This window comes from Anas platyrhynchos, chromosome 1 (assembly GCF_047663525.1).
Source record: "Anas platyrhynchos isolate ZD024472 breed Pekin duck chromosome 1, IASCAAS_PekinDuck_T2T, whole genome shotgun sequence".
NCBI lineage: Eukaryota > Metazoa > Chordata > Aves > Anseriformes > Anatidae > Anas > Anas platyrhynchos.
The window spans coordinates 62,419,776-62,438,986 of NC_092587.1; the positions used below are offsets into that span (position 1 = coordinate 62,419,776).

Consider the following 19,211-nt stretch of genomic DNA (forward strand, 5'->3'; position numbering starts at 1 on the left):
AGGAGTGGATTCCATCCCACTGTGACAGTAGCAGAAGTCCCGGACCACCTAAAGAAACTGGATGTGTACAAGTCCATAGGGACAGATGGTATACATCCCAGGGTGCTGAGAGAGATTTTTGATGTGGTCGCTGAGCCACTCTTCATCGTATTTGAAAAATCATGGCTGTTAGGTGAAGTCCCCAGTCATGGAAAAAGGGAAACATTATTCCCATTTTGAAGAAAGGGAGAAAGGAAGACCCAGGGATCTACAGGCTGGTGAGCCTCACCTCTGTGCCTGGGGAGATCATGGAGCAGACCCTCCTGGAAGACATGCTAAGGCATGCACGAGACAAAGAGGTGATCCCAGACAGCTAGCATGGCTTCACCAAAGGCAGATCTTGCCTGACCAATCTGGTGGCCTTCTATGATGGAGTGACGGCATCGGTGGACAAAGGAAGGGTGATGGATATCACCTTCCTGGACTTGAGCAAAACCTTTGATATGGTCCCTCAGCACATTCTTCTCTCTCAGTTGGAGAGGTATGAATTTGAAGGATGGACTGATAGGTGGCTAAAGAATTGGTTGTCTGGTCACAGCCAAAGGATTGTGGTCAACGGGTCTACGTCTGGGTGGAGGTTGGTCCCTCAGGGGTCGGTCTTGGGACTGGTGCTCTTCAACATCTTTCTCAAAGACATAGACAACGGAATTGAGTGCACCCTCAGCAAGTTTGCAGATAACACCAAGCTGAGCAGTGCAGTCAAAGCAGTAGAGGGAAGGGAAGCCATCCAGAGGAACCTGGACAAGCTGGAGAAGTGGGCCCATGAGACCCTAACGAGGTTCAACAAGGCCAAGTGCAAGGTGCGGCACTTGAGCTGGGGCAATCCCAGGTAGTTATATAGACTGGGCGAAGAAGAACTCGAGAGTATCCCTGTGGAGAAGGACTTGGGGGTCCTGATGGACGAGAAGCTGGACATGAGCCAGCAGTGTGCGCTTGCAGCCCGGAAGGCCAACTATGTCCTCGGCTGCATTAAAAAAGGGGTGGCAAGCAGGGAGAGGGCGGTGATTGTCCACCTCTGCTCTGCTCTTGTGAGAACCCACCTGGAATACTGTGTGCAGGCCTGGGGCCCCCAGCACCAGAAGGATGTGGAGCGGTTGGAATGGGTCCAGAGGAGGGCCACTAAGATGATCAGAGGGCTGGAGCACCTCTTCTATGCAGAAAGGTTGAGGGAACTGGGCTTGGAGAAGAGAAGGCTCCTGGGAGACCTCATTGAGGTCTTCCAGTACTCGAAGGGAGCATATAAATGGGAGGAGCAATGCCTCTTTACATGTGTTGGTAGTGCTAGGACAAGGGGGAATGGTTTTAAACTAAGATGGGAGATTTTGATTGGAAGTTAGGAGAAAGTTTTTCACTCAAAGGGTGGTGAGGCACTGGAACAGGTTGCCCAGGGAGGTTGTGGATGCCCCATCCCTGGAGGCATTCAAGGCCAGGCTGGATGGGGCTTTGGGCAGCCTGCTCTAGTGGTTGGCTACCCTGCCTGGAGCAGGGGGGTTGAAACTAGATGATCTTTAAGGTCCTTTTCAACCTATGATTCTATGATTCTGACTTTACCTCCAGCTCCCCTGGCCAAGAAGTGTTCATTTGCCCCAAAAAGCTCTGTGGAGGAAGAGGAGGAGGAGTGTGTCCATGCCGTTGTGATGCCATCTGCTCCAGAGCTCCTTCATCCCCACCGTCAGGGTCTTTCTCCTGTGTTACAGCAAGGAAAAATGAGCCAAATGTTCACTGCACCCAGCATGAAGGCACCAGGGGCCAAAGCGGCTCAGCTGCTGTAATCCACTCGGGAGTGCTGAGTGTGGATGTGGACTGAAGCCAGTCACCCCCTAAAGATGGTTGCAATGCTTCAACCACCCCTCGTATTTTTCAGGTGCTGCTCTACCAGCACCTCTGGCTGTTGAGGGACAGCAGCAGTGCTCAGATCCCTGTGCCAATCCCTGCTCATTGCTTTGTCCTTTTTGCAGGAGTCCTTCCAAACTCCTCTCAAGCACCGACTCCCCTGCGGAGAGTTGTGCTCCTGTGTTAGCTCAGAGTGGGTACAAGATGAGTGCTGTCCTGAGCAGCTTGAGCTAATACTTTACCAGCCAGGTCCCTGGTTCCCATCACTTTTGTTGTTTAGTGCGTGGATGCCCTGCACATCTCATTTCTTTTTAGCCTCAGTCTCCAGAAACTTGCACCCGTTTGGGTGAGGGCCCTCACACCAACGCAGCAGTGCATCCCTGGGTGCTGGTACAGCTACAGGGTGCTGCTGTCAGAGCAGCTTCACCCTGGGAAGAGCCCAAGTAGGAGGAGCAGCTCTCACAGATCCATGCTTCCATCACTTTATCTTCATAGCATCATTGCAAAATTAAGGCTGGAAAAGACCTCCAAGATCATCTGGCCCAATCATCCCCATACCACCAATGTTACCCACTAAACCACGTCCCTAAGCTCCACATCCAAGCTTTTATTGAACACCCCCAGGGACGGTGACTCCAGCACCTCCGTGGGCAACCTGTCCCAATGCCTGACTGCTCTTTCTGAGGAGAAATGTCTCCTCATTGCCAGCCTGAACCTCCCCTGGTGCAACTTGAGGCCATTCCCTCTAGTCCAAACACCTCACGACTGCACCCTTTGCTCTCCTGGGACATTTATTCCTGGCAGGAGGTATAGGTCCTGCATCCCAAGGCCCAACCACACCCCAATGTTGCCATTTCCCCTCGCTTTTCCCCTCAACCCCCTCATGATGGAGAAGAGGGGCCGCCACCCCCCACTCTCCTCCCGCTTCACCGCCCTCTTCTCCTCATAACCCCCCTGCTTTAGAAACTGAGAGTCCTTCTGTTACAAATAAGAACCTGAAGTATGGTGTGAACCAAGCGACTTCCCAAAAATCTTCTGGAGAGTGCAGTCTGGGGCAAGAGGGAAGCGTGCTGTGCTGATCCCATGGCAGCAGCAGTTTCTTACGTATGGGCAGCTTCTGGCACACATTCACCCCAAGCCCCGTAGGTTTTGTTTCTTCCACAATTGCACGCTTTGTTCTCAATTTCATCCTCCCCACCGTGACACATTAATGGAGAAGCATCCAGATGTCCCCAGCCCCATAACCCCGGGGGTCCCAGGGGCTGGAGCAGCACCTGGAGGTATGTGGGGCAGACCCCCAAAGACCCTCCTTTGATACGTTTTGCTGAGTTTGGGCCCATTTGCTCTCAGCCCTATGGGGCTGTCCTCTGCTTCTGATTTCTGCTGGAAGCTGCTCCCTGGCTGCAGGTGCCTAATTAGCCAGGTGCTAATTGTTGCAGAAAGAAACAACAAAGCTCCCTCTCCCCACCCAAGGAAAACCAAACCAGACAACAACAAAAATAACCAGCCCGCAATAATTATTTAATGATGTTTTTATTTTACAGGATACAAATTTCTTTTCTTGTTTTAAGTACTCAACAGGAATTAAAGTGCTTCATTTTTACAATTCTCCACCCACCTTAAAACCAAATATACATATATTACAGAAAATATGTACAATATCTGCAACTATTTTACATTCATGTATTTTTTTTTTTTACCATAAAAATGACCACTTACACTTGCACAACTTAGAATGGCATTTAAATTTCACCTTTTAAATATTCTTCAGTTTATTGAAAAACCAGAACAAATTTACACCTCTTCCAAATATTAGTATTTTTACAAACAAAAAAATCTGTTTTCTTAATTAAAACCATTTTTTTTTCCCCCACAATGTAAAGGAATTACAGTGCATAGCCTGTAATTCTGATGTCACATTACAGCTGATCCAGCTTCCACTAAAATTAATGTATTAATCTGCTCTGAGGGCTGCAGAATAGAGAGCATACTACAGAAATAATAGAGACAGGAGAAAAAAAAAAAACAAAAAACAAAACAAAAAAAAAAAAAAAAAAACAAAAAACAGCAACCAATACTTCTACTGCAAACAGTTCCTTATATGAAACAAATCTGTCTTCTCTTGTAAAAATATTAGGCCATATGCATGCAAAAATGCTTTCACACAGCTCCCCCCCACCCCCCTTTCTGAATATTTTCACCACAGTTAAGAATCTACAAAGGATGAAGTATAAAATGAAGTAGGTTGGTGTTATGTAGTGGCTGAAAATATGTTTTATGAATAGAAATCTGCTGAAATTTTATTAGATAAAAAATCATTCTACATTCACTTGTGTAAGGAAGAAAGGATGGAAGCAAAAGTGCCATGGATGAATTTGGGAATAAATTTCATCACTAGGTTCTAGAGGAAGCAGATGGAACACCTTATTGAATTTACTTTATTTTGGTTTGCTTTTAATTAGTCTGAAACAGTGAACATGCCACAAAAATAGATCTAATTCTGTTGTTTTTTTTTTTCTCCTGAATAGTATACTCAACACAGTCAATATAGATTATACTTTGAATGCAGTACAGTATATTTTTGACTGTAAAATACTGCTTGAAATAGGTCATTTGAATAATAGTCTCATACACACACACATATATACATATACACACAGATAAATGTGTGTATATATATATACACTCACATATAAATATATAATCATTAAGTTACTATTTTGTTCCGTTAAGGGACAAGGATTTAGGAAACAACCTGATTAGCAGATTAAAACTCCTGTCCAAGGAACGTGCTTCACTACAGTCCTATGGGTCAGAACCATCTAGGTAGGTACATTCCGCATACCAACAGGGCCACAGACTGAGGAAAAAACATAACTCCACATATTTTGTTTCAGATTTCAAATCAAATCACAGTCTAAGACTGATCCCCCTTTCACCAACAGATTTATCTTAAGGACAGTCAGTTCTTCCACAAAATTATGTCTCATCCCTGATCACTTACTTTCAGATTGTTTCCAGCTGTTTATGCCCACTCCCACCCACATCAACTATCTCCTCGTGAAACTGCTCTGAGGTTCAGCTGAGCACTGTGATTCCAGATGGGACGCAGTAAATCAGCAGTACTCTAAGTGGAAAAATCTTCATTTGCCACTGGTGTCTTTATATAATGTAAGGCAGATTCTACATGAATTTAAATCACTGCAGGTATAATAGCCCCAGCAAATGTATGATAGTTTATACCATCTAAAGATTTCTAAATATATTTATGGAGAAAGCTCCTTTTTTATTGCTTAGAATTATTTCTACATGGAATGTTTGTTTGTTTGTTTTTCTTGAAAGCCTTTTTCTTCAGTATAAGGAACCTCTACCCATTGTTCATTTTATTTAACCATGAAATGAAAAGCTGGCCAATTTTTATAACTAGCTGTATGGCTGGGAATATATTAAAAATAAATAAATAAATACAACAAACCCCAAAGAACTTGTCAGGTGTTTCCACAACTTTAGCACTCATTATATATATATATATTTATATATATTTCTTTTTTCTCCTGACTCCTCTTGTAACTGTTTAGAACATACATCTATTTTATAACCTAATCTAAAACTTATGCAGGTGGTAGTGTATTTATTCTACATTTAAATCAATGCTCAGCTTCATCCACGTTTTAAAAATATGAGGAATAAAAACCCTTTTATATAAAAGGGATTTATAATCTTTGAGGAGATTTATAAAGCACTTGAAGATGGTTTTGCATAAAAAGGTGCCACTATATTACATGCATTTAAATGGTTTAATATTCTACTCCAAATAGAAGATAACGTTTCCTGTCCTCAATATCTGCTTTGCACATAAAAATTGAGTACCTTTTAGAATAAACAAACTGTAAAGGGATTTGGAGGTAATAGATGCTATAGATTTTACAGTAGCTCTTCAACCAAGCATGATGCCTGAAACCAACCTGATGCCTGAAAACAATTTTTAAGGGACCTGGAAGAATGGTGCAGACATACAGACATCACAATACACTATTTTTCCATAATAGGGGTGGAAATAACTCTTTTTAAAAATATATTCTTATGTTTCAAACAAACATAATGATAAAATGAAGCCATTGTTTTGGACGAACACAGACAAAAGCACACAGTATTGCTTGATTCACTTTAAATTGTGCTGTAGGCTTACCACTTTTAAACTGAGAAACAAGCATTTCTTGAACACAAGAATCACAAAATTGAAATAAAGCAGCAGAGCCACTCACAAACATTCATGTATTGTGAATGAATGCACAATTATAGTTTTTTTAAATTATTTTTTTTATTTCTTTATTTCCTTATAAGCATAGGTTTATGTTAATAAATACTCTTTTTTTAAAGAAAAAGCTTTGGATGCTATTTTTTTTTTGGGGGGGGGGGGGGGGGTCATCTGTGAAGAATGGACTAACTGTCAGGGTGGTTAAATCTACAAGCAACTTCTCCATCTTTTGATCTTTAATATTGGTGGTACATATTGTTCCTACAAGATACACAGAGAACCACATGTTTGAGTGCCATTACATCCTGACTCAGAAGAGAACAATTCTGACCAACCAACTAAGAGAACATGAATGATTTTTTTCTGGAGTAAATAAAGTATCCCACTATACATAAACTTTAATTGCCGAAAACAAACATGAGGCCAACGTCCAAATAAATAACTCGTAACGATAATTTAATTCCACATTGTTTACGTCCACATGGAGAGCTGCTTCTGGGATTTGCTGAAACCATTCAAGCAGCTTCAGATAGTCAATACCACTATAATAATAAAGCAGCTCAGAAATTACTGCTTCTAATCATTTAGTAATCATTTTCATAATCATTTAGCCTGAAAAAGGTCTTCCTACTTAGTACAGAATTAAATTTTCAAGAGCTTAGAAAACAGAATGTACTAAATGACAGCAACCATACCACCATATTATTTTGAGTACAACTCAGTCCATCTTATCTACAGTCTCCTCTCAGACAACTTCTCCCCTCACAGTCAACAACTTGAACATAGGAGGTAATGTTTTTAGTATGTTAGGTTGTAATGAGACAACCTTCCAGATCCCACAAGCACACTGCAGATTCTTTCAGAAGATACCCACTTTTGCAGACCATGGAGAGAAAATTACCCAGGAAGAGTTCTTCTTGCCTATCCAAATGTTACTCTATCCCTTGCCAAGATACATTGTACTAGCTAGGGACACCTAGGTGAAGATCTGATGGAACTTGCCAACATGAATCATAAACACCTTACGCTGACCATAACTAAAGGTAAATACAGCTGGCAGTAGAAGTAACTTCAGATCTCTTAAAGAACTGTAGCAGAGCCTGCACATCAGATAAAAGTGATACTAGGGTTATACACAAAGTAATCTGGACACATAGAGCACCCAAGGAAGAATTCAGAACTGACATGTACAAAATCAGCTGTAGAGTTAGTACTCTGCAATGCCGTGTCCTGATTATTACCAACACTAGTGTAAAGCTTTGAAGTCTAAAGGCCATCATAAATTTTGGATTTGTGCAGGTGAGAGCAAAATACAGGCCATTAAAATGAAGTTGTGACATTCTTCTCACTGAAAAGTGGCAGACATCACGTACTCATGCATGCATAATGCTAAAAAAAACAGTTTAACAATCCTTTCTTCGTTAAATGCTAACTAAAATGAGCATTTATTTCTCATGTTGCAAAAAAAGAGTGAAGTGGGACTTCAGTGAATATTTTGTTTGGAAATCTCATTACAAAAAATCTGTCCTCATGTTACTAACAAAACTGGACTTGAGCCTGAGCTCTTCACACTGACATGATTGAAAACACAGATTGCAGTTATATTGAGAAGACTCCTGCACATTCGCATGAGATGTTGATTGTAGAAGTTTCATATTTCCCTTCCTTTGAGGAGTCAGAAAGGGAATGATGGCAATGATTTTATCTACTTGATAGTCAATCAAGTCAATCACTACACCTCCATATTTACCATATTTCCATCCAAGGATGTTCCAGAAAAAAAATAATGTGGTCATTTGCCTCTATGGGTTAAAAAACCCTCATAAAAATGGAAGTTCATAATAGACTTAGCATTGTAAAGCCCACAAGTCCTAATTCCTTTAAGTGGAATGCAAATAATTTCAATTAATGCAGCTTGAGATTTGCAGGTTCAGACTTCATACTAAATGCATATAAAGCAGGCTCCACACTACAATAGAAATCCTTAAAGACTGTTGTCTTAAATAAGTATTACAGTATCTATCTTCTGCAACAATTAGGGTATTTAGGTTCAAAATGTTCATTTGTTCCAATAACCGTAATAGTGAAAATACAAATTTCCAGAAGATTAACAGAATCTGTTACTTATCTCAAACCACACACTGCATTTTAGTAACGAACTACTGCACTCTTGAAAGGTTACAGTGGTAGGACACTGAAGAAAAGCTACTACTCCTTTAAACACAACTGGAACTTATTTGTCCACTGCATGCCACTTATGTTACTGCTATTTTTTTTAATGCATAAAAATACCAAGATCATTAAGTGTCAGCTATTAAAACAAATCACTGAACAGTATTTGTTCATTTAGGACTGTGTTTAATTTCAAATAGAAAACATGCTTTTTAAATAAATTATTCACTAACAGGAACCCAGTCTCATGAAATCAAAGCAAAAATCAAGTATTGTACATTTTTAATACTGTACATATATTATATGTTTTATCATATTTTAGGTACTCATTTCTAGATTGAAAATCATTAGGTTATCTCCTCGATAAATTGAAACTTTAAAAGCCAATATACCTGTAAAAGCAATTTGCATTACTTTAATTAAAAAGAAACAAATGAATACAACATATGTACAGAACTGTGGAATTTGATCTATAAACTACATACATTAAACCAAACTATCCCTGTATATTTTTAACTACAGATCTATTTGGGAAATGTGGAGGTATATCTTTTATCCTGTTGAGAGTCCTAATATATAAGTAAGAAGCTTCAATATTTGTATTCTTAAAGAAAGTAGCAAACGTGAACCAAATAGCAATTTTCAAAAAAAATGCATAACAACGAACAAGTAGTACAGTAAAGTTAGTAGGTATTTTTAATAGCATTCACATTTTTAAAAAGTCTCTGAAATGGACCTGTACATCACTTTCATTGACAAAACATAAATATAAGAAAAAGATCCCTAGAAAGACCAGAATTTTTCCCAAACATAAAGTGCTAAGATGTGTACGGTAGTAAGATTTTTTCTTTTTTTTTTTTTTTTTGATTGAGCAAAGGAAGGTTAGCCAAAAGGTTAACCACAAATTCAATTGAAATCTTAAAAATATCACGTGTTCTTCAGCTTCAGCATTCCGACACTTTAGAAGATTCAGGTTGTTCTTCTAAACTTACTTGCAGTTCATTTTGACATTCTGGTGTCTCACCTTTGACTGCTAAGTGGATAACTTTCAACCATTTCTGTTTTAGTTCCTCATTGTCTGCAGCAAAACTGTGCACAGACTTCGACTGGGTCAGTTTGAAGCTGTGTGGGAGGTCAGCACTTTTTGGGGTGTCGTCTACTACATAGCCCAGAAGTGGAATTGTAGCCAGAGCCTTAACATCCTACGAAGGAGAAATTCCTGATTAAGAACAAGCAATTAATCTGCTTGTTGCCTTTCATTCACTATACATTTCCTCATGGCATACCTGTGGAGCACCATACATGTACAGCACAACAGCCTCTTGTTTAGGTATAACACACCATGCTTTCTGCCAGGGCTTTGATTTTTCCATGTACTGAAGAAAGCTACATATGACACTATTTCCAGAGACTTCAGCAGATTCAATCTAGGAGATGGTATAAAGCATAAAAAGGAAAATAAGCTTTCCTTAAATAAAGGCTAAAACGTATAAGACCAGAAAGCCTGAAATACACCACCATTCATGACAAGTCTTGGATAATGCATGCAAAAGAACTTGAGCAAATAAAATCATGAATGACTGTATTTATGGAGAATATTTATATATTACATTCATAACGTCACAATGTGTTCTCTTACACATGTGTAATCTGTTCTTTCTTTCACTGGTAGTTTGAGATTATATGCTTCTAGATGTCTCTAAATCTCACTTTTCCCACCACGGCTAGCCTTTCTCTGTGTCTTTACATCTACAGCAATGTTTTACTGCTAAGGTAACATCAAGTCAGGCATTGAAATGCTATCAGCTATCCAACATGACAACCACTCTATTTTAGTGTCAAAATACTATGACAGGATCCAATGCAAAGACATTCTAAGGATAAAGTAAGAACACAAGTATTAATTCTAGACAGAACATTAGGTGAATTGCTTAAGATCTGGAGACTGAATGGCATGCTTCTGGAGTTAAACAGTGATCCTGAGAAGAACACAAAATGATTATGTTTTATTACTTCCTTTACATCATTTCTGCCCCCTCTTCCCCCATCAGATGGGATGAATTTGATCCATGCTCCTTTTATTTCCCCCAAACACAAAAAAGCCCCACAAGAATGCTACCATTTTCTCACCTAGTGATGAGCCCAAACTACTAGCAACTATGCTCATATGGTATTCTTTAAATGACATACCTCCAAGATGCCTTTCTTCTTCTTTTCTTCGCTATCTGTACAACCAGTTATAACATGATAGCAGTCCTTACAAACTTTGTTCAATTTATTGCCATCATACTCAAGATGTGCCTTATAATCAGAACATTTCCAGCAAACCACCTTAAAAACAAAAAAAGATTTACAAACATATAAATTTTAAGTATTTACAAAACTTCACAAAAAACTAATTTAATTTTGAAATATTATATATAATAGTAATGTATTGTCCAATTATACAAAAAAAAAAAAAGATAACGTCTGACTAGTATGTCAACAATAGCTTAACTGAAAATAATAATTTTCTAAATTTGTGCCACTCCAACAGAAGTAAAAAGAAGTCCATATTTGAAAAAGGGAAAAAAGGGGAAAGGTGTGATCTTAAGATTAATGAAGGCGTTTTAAGGTAGAAAAATCTGGGAAACAAACAAAACAGGTAACAACTGTATAACAAATAATTCAGAGCTTCTAAAAAAAGCCTTTAGTGTCCTGCAAAGCACTGAAGCAGAGTTGTGAATGCAGTAAACCTTCACACCACATACAAACCCTACATAGAAGTCATACAGGACAACCTGCAAGAAAAAATTAAACCTGGGTTTGCACCACCATCTACTGGAGAAAGGTATAGTTGTTGGATGTCAAGAAAAGGAAGCACAGTATGTTTGTTTCTTTATTAACTTCTGAAAAGACTTAAGTCACACCACTATTACACGGTCACTTTAAAGTGACATACATTAATGCACTAATGTAGTATCACACATGGAAAGCAGCAGTAATACTCTCTCCTCATCCTAACCTTCTCTCCTTCTCTAATACCTTAGGCCTGTTCACATAATTGCACAGTGAACCTATCTGGGAACAGTTCCAAGATAACCCAATGAAAATGTTTTAACTGCATGGCTTCATGGTCTGCTTGCAAAGAGGAGAGAGGAGGTAGCAGAATGGGATCAGGAAGCAGCCAATGCTGCCGGAGATAATGCTGGCTTACGCTAGTTAAATGTGGTCTTGAACCTGTTGAGATCAGTTGAAGCCACTCAGAAGTAACAGCAAAGTCTGTCCAGGTACTTGGGGTGTTTTACACAAATGTGCACCTTCTCTGCTGCAACTTACTTCCAAAATTATGCCAACTAAACCAGACCGAGGATCCTTTGTGGTGTGCTGTCCACAGTTTCTGCTTTCAGCCACAAGCACAGCAACAAACTGCAGCCTCATAAGCAGCCACCTGAAGTCAACTAGGTGCTTAGACCCATTTCCCAACCTGCTCACCAGCTACAGCAGCTTGGGTTTTGCACTTACATGTCCACATGCTCGACAGTGGTGCCGCCTTCTCGTCAGTGCATTGAAGGGCTCCTTGCATTTCATGCACATGGTGACTTCATTGTCTCGGATCCACCTTGGTGCTCTCTTCCCAAGCTCAGCATTCTGACAGGGGTAGAGGGAGAATAAGAACAGCTATTTGTGCAGTACTTCAAATTGAGATAAATAATTATTTATAAAATAATTATGCTCTTCCTCTGGAAAGGAAATGGCACAAGACAGCTCTAGATGCATTTTGAAATCTATACAAGAAATAACAAAGAACCCAGTCAAAAATGATTATGCATGAATGAAAGGGAGCTCTGTTACACATTTCAAGAAAAAAAAAGAAGCTCATTTATAAGATTTGGCATTATGAAGAAAAACAATTACCAACAATTACCAATGACTACTTTGTAATTCCTCTGCTTTAAGAATGATTAGCTTGAAAACAAAGTTTCTGCCAAACTTTTTTTCAGTTACTAATGAACAAAATGGCTACTAAGAGGGTTACAAAGGAATAAAAGCAACTTACAGAAACCTCTACATGCGTGTCTTCATATTCCTTAGCAATAGCACTCCTGAAAGTTTCATTCCGCTGCTGAAAAGCTTCTATAGTACTCTGAAGCGCCTAGGGAAACAATGGAAAACCTCCTCAAACATACTACACTTAGAACGGACTCTCTGCATTCTGACCATTTATTGATTAGCAGAGGGAAGCTATAGCCAGAATATGTGGATATTGCTCTTTTGATTGCTTCAGTGAAAATACATTTAAAGAAATAAAGAATGTAGATGAATTTACCTTTATCCATTCTTCCTTATCTTGTTCAGAACTAAAAGAAATATTTGACATATTAGTCCAAAGCTAGTTCAGGAAATATAATCTCACTATCAACAACTTCCTGCAAAAGTCAACGTTGTGAAGTAATTCTCATAAACTCAGAAAAAGACAATACCAATCATTAACTGACCAACCAAAACAAAACAAAAACAGAATAACAACAAAAAGCATGACTTCAGGCCGCAGCAGGCTTCAACTACTAAGCACTAAATTCAAGTTCAAAGACAAATGTAAATACATTGCAAAGTAGTAATAGTATTTTCATTGTTACACTTCCCCCCGCCCCCCCAAGAACAGGATAGAAAGGAAAAGATGAGAATGGAAAATTTAGCTGTACATGTTTTTTTCTTCTCTCATTTCATGCACTAAGTTCACATACTAGCATATATTTTTTGTACATATCTCTTAAGTCTTACTCCCTCCCTTACCCCCAAATAATTTCCTTACTGTTTTGGTCTGTTTAAAACTATATACAGTGGCAAGAAAAGTATCCAATTTAAACAAAAGGAGAACTCTGCTTTAATACTATTATACATTAGGGTGGACTTCAGATGACTTTACAGTAAGTACAGATGAGATACGTAAGACAGATATGATAAAGGAAATATTTTGAACTCTGATCTTGTACAATAGCTTTCTCTTTAAAATACACCAGTATTTTCTCTTTAAAATATACCAGTAGGACTTCAACATTTAAATCTTTAGAAAGGCATCTTATTTCACACGTGTCAGCACTGTTAGAAACTACTGGCCAGTGCTGGTAAGGAATTCTGTTTATCTGTAGATTTTAAGTCAGAAAGATGAAAATCAGTACCAGAATATATCTGGCTGTTTGAAAGTGGCAGTCTCCCTGGGTAAAAATGTGGAGAAAATACTTCTGTAGCCATACGCTATCTGACATGCAGAATTGTATTTTGCTATGGATTGCTACAAAGGATGTGAAAGACAACTTTTACAATATCTCAATAAAAATGACTCCTCACATGTTGTTTTGCAAAATTACTGCAACTTGTCTAGGATTCTACTTGCTTTACAAGTGTTTCCCCTTCCCACCTACCATCTGTACATGAGGCAAAAAAACTGTCTACACAGCCAAAGTAGTTCTCCTTACCTGCTTACATTAAAACACAAAATCCAAGCTATTAAATATCATACCAGATAAGCAACCTCTCAAAGAAATAATTTATCAGCTTTTTAAAACCACTGATTGAAAATGTACTCAAATAGTATTCTGAAAAATAAATAAAGTATACTAGTAAAGAAATCCTTAAGAGTAAAGTAAACATTACAATGAAGTTAATAGAAGCTCATGAATTCGGGACATTAAAGCACAGGGTACATAAAATACTCATGCATTAATCAAGACTTGAATTATCTAATCTACTCTAATAAGACTTCAGTTGGTATTTATACCTTCATCATTTTGTACAATGAATTCTAAAAATATTCATAAAGCAAAACAAAAACAGGATCTTACCACACTTAAAATAAATGAATACAATAAATTAGATTACTGATAATTTGGAAAGGTTACCAAAATAAACTTACTTTGTTGTAGCTTTTTTTCTTCCAATTAAAAAGTACTTCACAAATGGTACAACAAGATGCAATCTTTCACCACTGAAATGGATGTGTGGCATAAAAGCTTGCCAAATATTTAGCAAAATAGCACGCAGCAATTTACAGCAGATGGGATTGATAGCAAAAAACATATCCCAGAAGTCTTGCAGCTTTGAATGGAAAGCTTTTTGCTGTCATTTTCCAAATTGCATATTTCTATTGCATGGGATTTCTAATTAAATTACAGTGTAAGTAAATTGCTGTTTGCTGTTATATTTCTGCATTCATTGCTATGTAATTTTTCATCAAGAAAAGTAGCTTGCAAGCTTTAGTTTAATAGCAAGCTACGGTTTGTCCCCAAATACATGGTGTTGACACACAGCTGTAAACTCCACAGGCATCTTCCTGCTTCTTTAATCCTTGTCTCTCTGCAATGACATCCTAACTGCTAAGAATAGGATCTTCAAGCAGCTCCAACACGGAAGGTAGATGTAAAAATGCACTCCACTTTATTTGAAGTCAGGTAACCTAGACAGGGGAAGTTTAGTCTAGGCAATGCAAAAAGTAGTAGTAGGGAGGTAACCCCCATGAAGAGGAGGACAAGAGGACTAATAAAGAACTCAGAAAATACCATTCAGAAGAGTGCGACTGGAAGAAAAAGACCCAAGAATTAACTTGCCTTACAAGGTGAGGGGATTAGAGGAAAACAAGCAGACTGGAAAAATGATTGAGGAAAAGCAAGTGCCCATCTACTGCTGTAGAGAACTACATTCTGGAGACATATCCCTACCAGAGTGAAGAGTTTTGTTGGGTGGACACATCCAGAGGTGAACAGATCCATTTGTACCAAGGTGTTTTAGGTAGCAGCACTGCCCATGACTCAGCATCTCACAATACTCGATGAAGCCAGACAGATTGCCTTTGCATTAGTTAGATACACTGATCTCAAGTGGTAGCCCACTCACAACTACCTTATATATTTCAACAAAGCAAGATAAAGAACTATACTTTGTAGATACATCTTATATTCCAAGAGATTCTTAGACTGATAATTTACGCTTTCTGCCTAGGTTATTTTCAAAACACTAATACTAAGATTAAGCCCAGTCCATCTTTCTCCAAATACATCACTCCATTCTTTTGCATGTGTATATTTAATCCTCCATAAAAAGATAAGAGACTTCTCTTACCTGGCCTGCAACTCCAGTGTTCGCTCTTTTCCAGACACTTGAAAAGTATGTGGGTATTCTTCGTTATGAGTTTCTATAATCTTCATACCATCTATGCCAACTCGGGTTCGAACTGAGAACTTTGATCCTACCAAGCTGAATTTGGGGACGCAGTAGAGCAACATATTGTTAAACTGGGGAAAAAAAAAGAAAAAACACAACAACAAAAAAACACACGTTGCTTTGCATTAATGAAAACACAGATGACAGCCAGTTTCTACTGAGATCTGGACAATATCACAAAGCTGAACTCAGTCGGTGAGAAAGCAGGTTCCTTTCTGTTTAGTTGACATATGGGAAGACCAAACATCTAATGCAAGACAATGTCTGATTATTTTTTCTTATGGGATTTAGAAATAAAATTAAAGGCCAGCCTCAATGGATATACATGTAAGAATAATTGCTCTGTATATGCAGCAGTCTTCATAACCTTTATCATAACTATGCTCCAAAGGATATTTTGTAACATTTTAAACCTTTTGTTAGAAAAATCATTCCCATGCCTCAGTTCTACAGAAACTATTCTAAACTGCACAGTCATAATTCTTTTTGTCAGTGGATAAATTTATATAGACCCTGTACCAAACCTATTTAGTTTTGTATAAATTGTAACTAATATATTTGACAAGAATCTTCGTCTTTTCTCCAAGAAGAATGAGCACTCTGCTTTTATTCACTGAAACTCTCAATATCACAGGAAAAAAAAAAATTGAGCAGTATGATGATATATTCCCCATTAAATAGAACATTTAAATTTAACTTAAATGTCTGAAGTGCCAACCTAGAAGCCCAGTTCTTAAATTAGCTCTATAGAATTTAATATTCTCACATTTTAATAATTAATATTGAGAAAATGTGAAGGGAAAAAAGATAAACTCACCTCATTTAAATCCCTTTTAAACTTGTCACCTCTCACGTTAAGCACAAATCATTTTAATCAGCTGTCTAGCCCCATTTGATATTTCACTATTTCATGACTTCTTTTGTTTGAAGCACAGGTAAGTAGGAATTGTACCTCAACAATTCATTACTGCTCTTTAAAAACCAGAAGACATGCAATGCCAGAGGACCACAAGCAAAGAACTACTTCAAACCTTTTCCAAGGGAGCTGTAAGGGCATACTACTGTAGTTTGTTACACCTAAGACAAGATAAGGCACCTGACTAGAGGATGAATTGCCACAGTAAGTTCCCACAGGACCACGAGAACATACTTGGACTCCAATCTATCAGAATCAAAATCCTAAGCTTCTACATTTCAGTCTTATGAGAATGGCAAAGTTCTCATGATCTAGCACCTGCATTTATGATTAGCAGATGTATTTAGAAGTGAGTTGCTGGGCACTGGTTCTGTTCTGAACAGTGTTCTCAAGCCTTTCTACAAAGCAGTATAGGTTTTACTCAAGTTCGAATACCACTAGAAGAAAGGCTACTCGTTGGCATCAACTAGAAGATGATTTTCTTCTCTCTTTGGCAGTTCTTTCAAGTCTAGAAAGACATACAGCCACCCCTGCTAAAATACATCACTATACTTACTAGGAAAAGGTGCCGTTCTTGAGCAGATGTATTGCGAGCAGCGAGTTTAAGGATCTGTCCTTCTTTTATCAATTCATTGGAAGGGTTCACAATGTCTTCCTCTTCTCCCAGCATCTCATATATCTCTAACAATTTCTTTAGATTTTCCTTTTCAGCAAAAATACAATTATAAAGTTTATTAAATAATAGCACAGATCTTCATGCATTTTAATGCCAGGGGCTTGTGTAAGTCTGGAGAATGTCAGCTTTGATAAACATATGTATACACCTGGTGTATAAGGTCAACCATTTAGACTGACTGACCTAGTTGATACACCTTTTAGAAACGTCATGATAATCTTTAAAAATACAGGTATATATATAGAGAGAGCCTGCATAATTGCTTGTACAAAATTTCAAAGTACCAATTAGGTATTTCAAAATACTTAATGGAGTACCAATCATGTCAACCTGATATGGTAGAGAAACAGTAACTACTCTTTACAATCACCCTTCCACTCACAGAAACAGATGAGACGAGGTTAAGAGTTCAAGACTGTCAGATAATTCAACCTGGAACATGTGGAAATTACGGACCATGACAAATGTTTATCATTCCAAGAAGCTACATAAATACACTGAGCAGGAGCAATCACTTGGGCCCATGAAACCAGTTTTTGCAATTTTAGGAAAAAGTTGCAATTAACACTCCTAGCTTCAGTTTTCAAATATAATATTTGAAAAAATGAACAGGGAAACAAGGACCATTTACCATTTTCCTTATTGCGCTGTTTGAGTGACTTGCTGCAGTGGATATAATTTCTAGAGATTCTAGATGGAAGAAAGAAAGAAAAAAATATGAAGACAAAAGGCTGCATTTTTACATGTTTTTATATTACACAGAAAACTGGATCGTTCTACAAAATGATGTTTTCAATTTTTATGTAAGTTTTGAATGATTGGCCAAAATAGCTTGAACTGTTCTTGTATAAATGTAGAGAGGAAAAAGAACTGAAAATAAACTTCTCTTTTTCCTTGCAGGAGCTTATAAATACAGTAACGAGCACAAATGCCCTTTTTTCCAATAAGAGACATACATGTCAAAATAATACAGCAAACAAGAACAAAAACACAGCTCCTAAACAACCCTGAAGCAAATAAAATAATAAAATCTCAGGCATAACTCCAAAAGTAAAGGAAAACTTATGTAATACTCTAAACTCATATTTTTAGAATAACTAAAGGCTTTACAGTTTTTGTGCTAACTTAACTCACTGTTCAAACATTTTTTTCCAAATAATCCTTCAATTCCACTGAAGAAATTCTATCATTCTTTTCACAGTGGTTTTGCTTTTCAGTTTATTTTTCCTGAAAAGAGGTTTAATTTACAGTATCATCTTGTTAATATCTTATCAGAGCTATTTTATTGACTAGAAGATATTTACTTTCAGCATCTTTCCAGTCTAGGGAGTCCTGAGGCAATTTCCTTAGGTAGTCCTTTAGAAGCATCTCATAGCGTGGAATGCGTTGCACTGGTTCTAGCATGTGATGTTGCAATGTCAAATTTCCACACACTTTTTCCTTCTAAAAATTGTAAACATATTTCAATGTAGTAGGCAAAAATATTATTTTACAAGAACATAGTAAAATAAAAATGATTGATAGAACATAAAATATTTTGAAACATGCATGACAGACTTTCTGAAAGAAAATACAAAAACTTCTTTACCAAAAAAAATAATTGGAAATTTATTTACTAAAAGTAATAGTAAAAATTTCCTATGTATTCTGTAAAATACATTAACAAATGTCCTACCAAAAAAACTCCAACTCCAATGTCTTTTAATGTTGTTTTGTAATAACTTTCAGAACAAGACAACGACTACTGTGTTAATACGAACAGTTCTTGTTCACTTATTAGAAAATGTCTATTAAGTGTATTGGCTATAAAGTGTATTTTATCTATGTGAGGAGAGAATGCTTCCTCTGACTTTTATACATAATGTACCTCACCCCACCCCCCAAAAAAAACATTTTAAGATATATGCTCGTTTCCACAAACTTTTACATGTTATAACTATATATATAATATATAGTTATATTTATATATATATATATATATATATATATATATATATATATATATATATATATATAAAATATGTATATAATTAGTACATTGAAGTACAAACAGTTGCCTTCCTTGGCTTAGAATGGGAATGCCCTACTCTGCAATGAATTTTAAGCAGAAATATCTT

At 37.5% G+C, this 19,211-nt stretch overlaps 1 protein-coding gene across 16 annotated transcripts in view; it reads right to left on the minus strand.

The window, feature by feature from the left end:
* Positions 1–6,285: 6,285 nt before the first annotated feature.
* The window catches only part of FGD4 (FYVE, RhoGEF and PH domain containing 4), a 110,262-nt gene continuing 97,336 nt past the window's right edge, over positions 6,286–19,211 (minus strand). For all 16 annotated transcript variants that reach the window (XM_072039282.1, XM_072039310.1, XM_027472079.3 and 13 more), the window contains 10 exons: positions 18,399–18,537; positions 17,726–17,784; positions 16,975–17,121; positions 15,401–15,573; positions 12,612–12,642; positions 12,342–12,437; positions 11,807–11,932; positions 10,493–10,633; positions 9,589–9,729; positions 6,286–9,504 (listed from right to left, as the gene is read on the minus strand). In XM_072039282.1, coding sequence (XP_071895383.1) covers positions 9,247–9,504; positions 9,589–9,729; positions 10,493–10,633; positions 11,807–11,932; positions 12,342–12,437; positions 12,612–12,642; positions 15,401–15,573; positions 16,975–17,121; positions 17,726–17,784; positions 18,399–18,537 — 1,311 coding nt within the window. In that variant the 3' untranslated portion in view covers positions 6,286–9,246. The remainder of the gene's footprint in view (positions 9,505–9,588; positions 9,730–10,492; positions 10,634–11,806; positions 11,933–12,341; positions 12,438–12,611; positions 12,643–15,400; positions 15,574–16,974; positions 17,122–17,725; positions 17,785–18,398; positions 18,538–19,211) is intronic.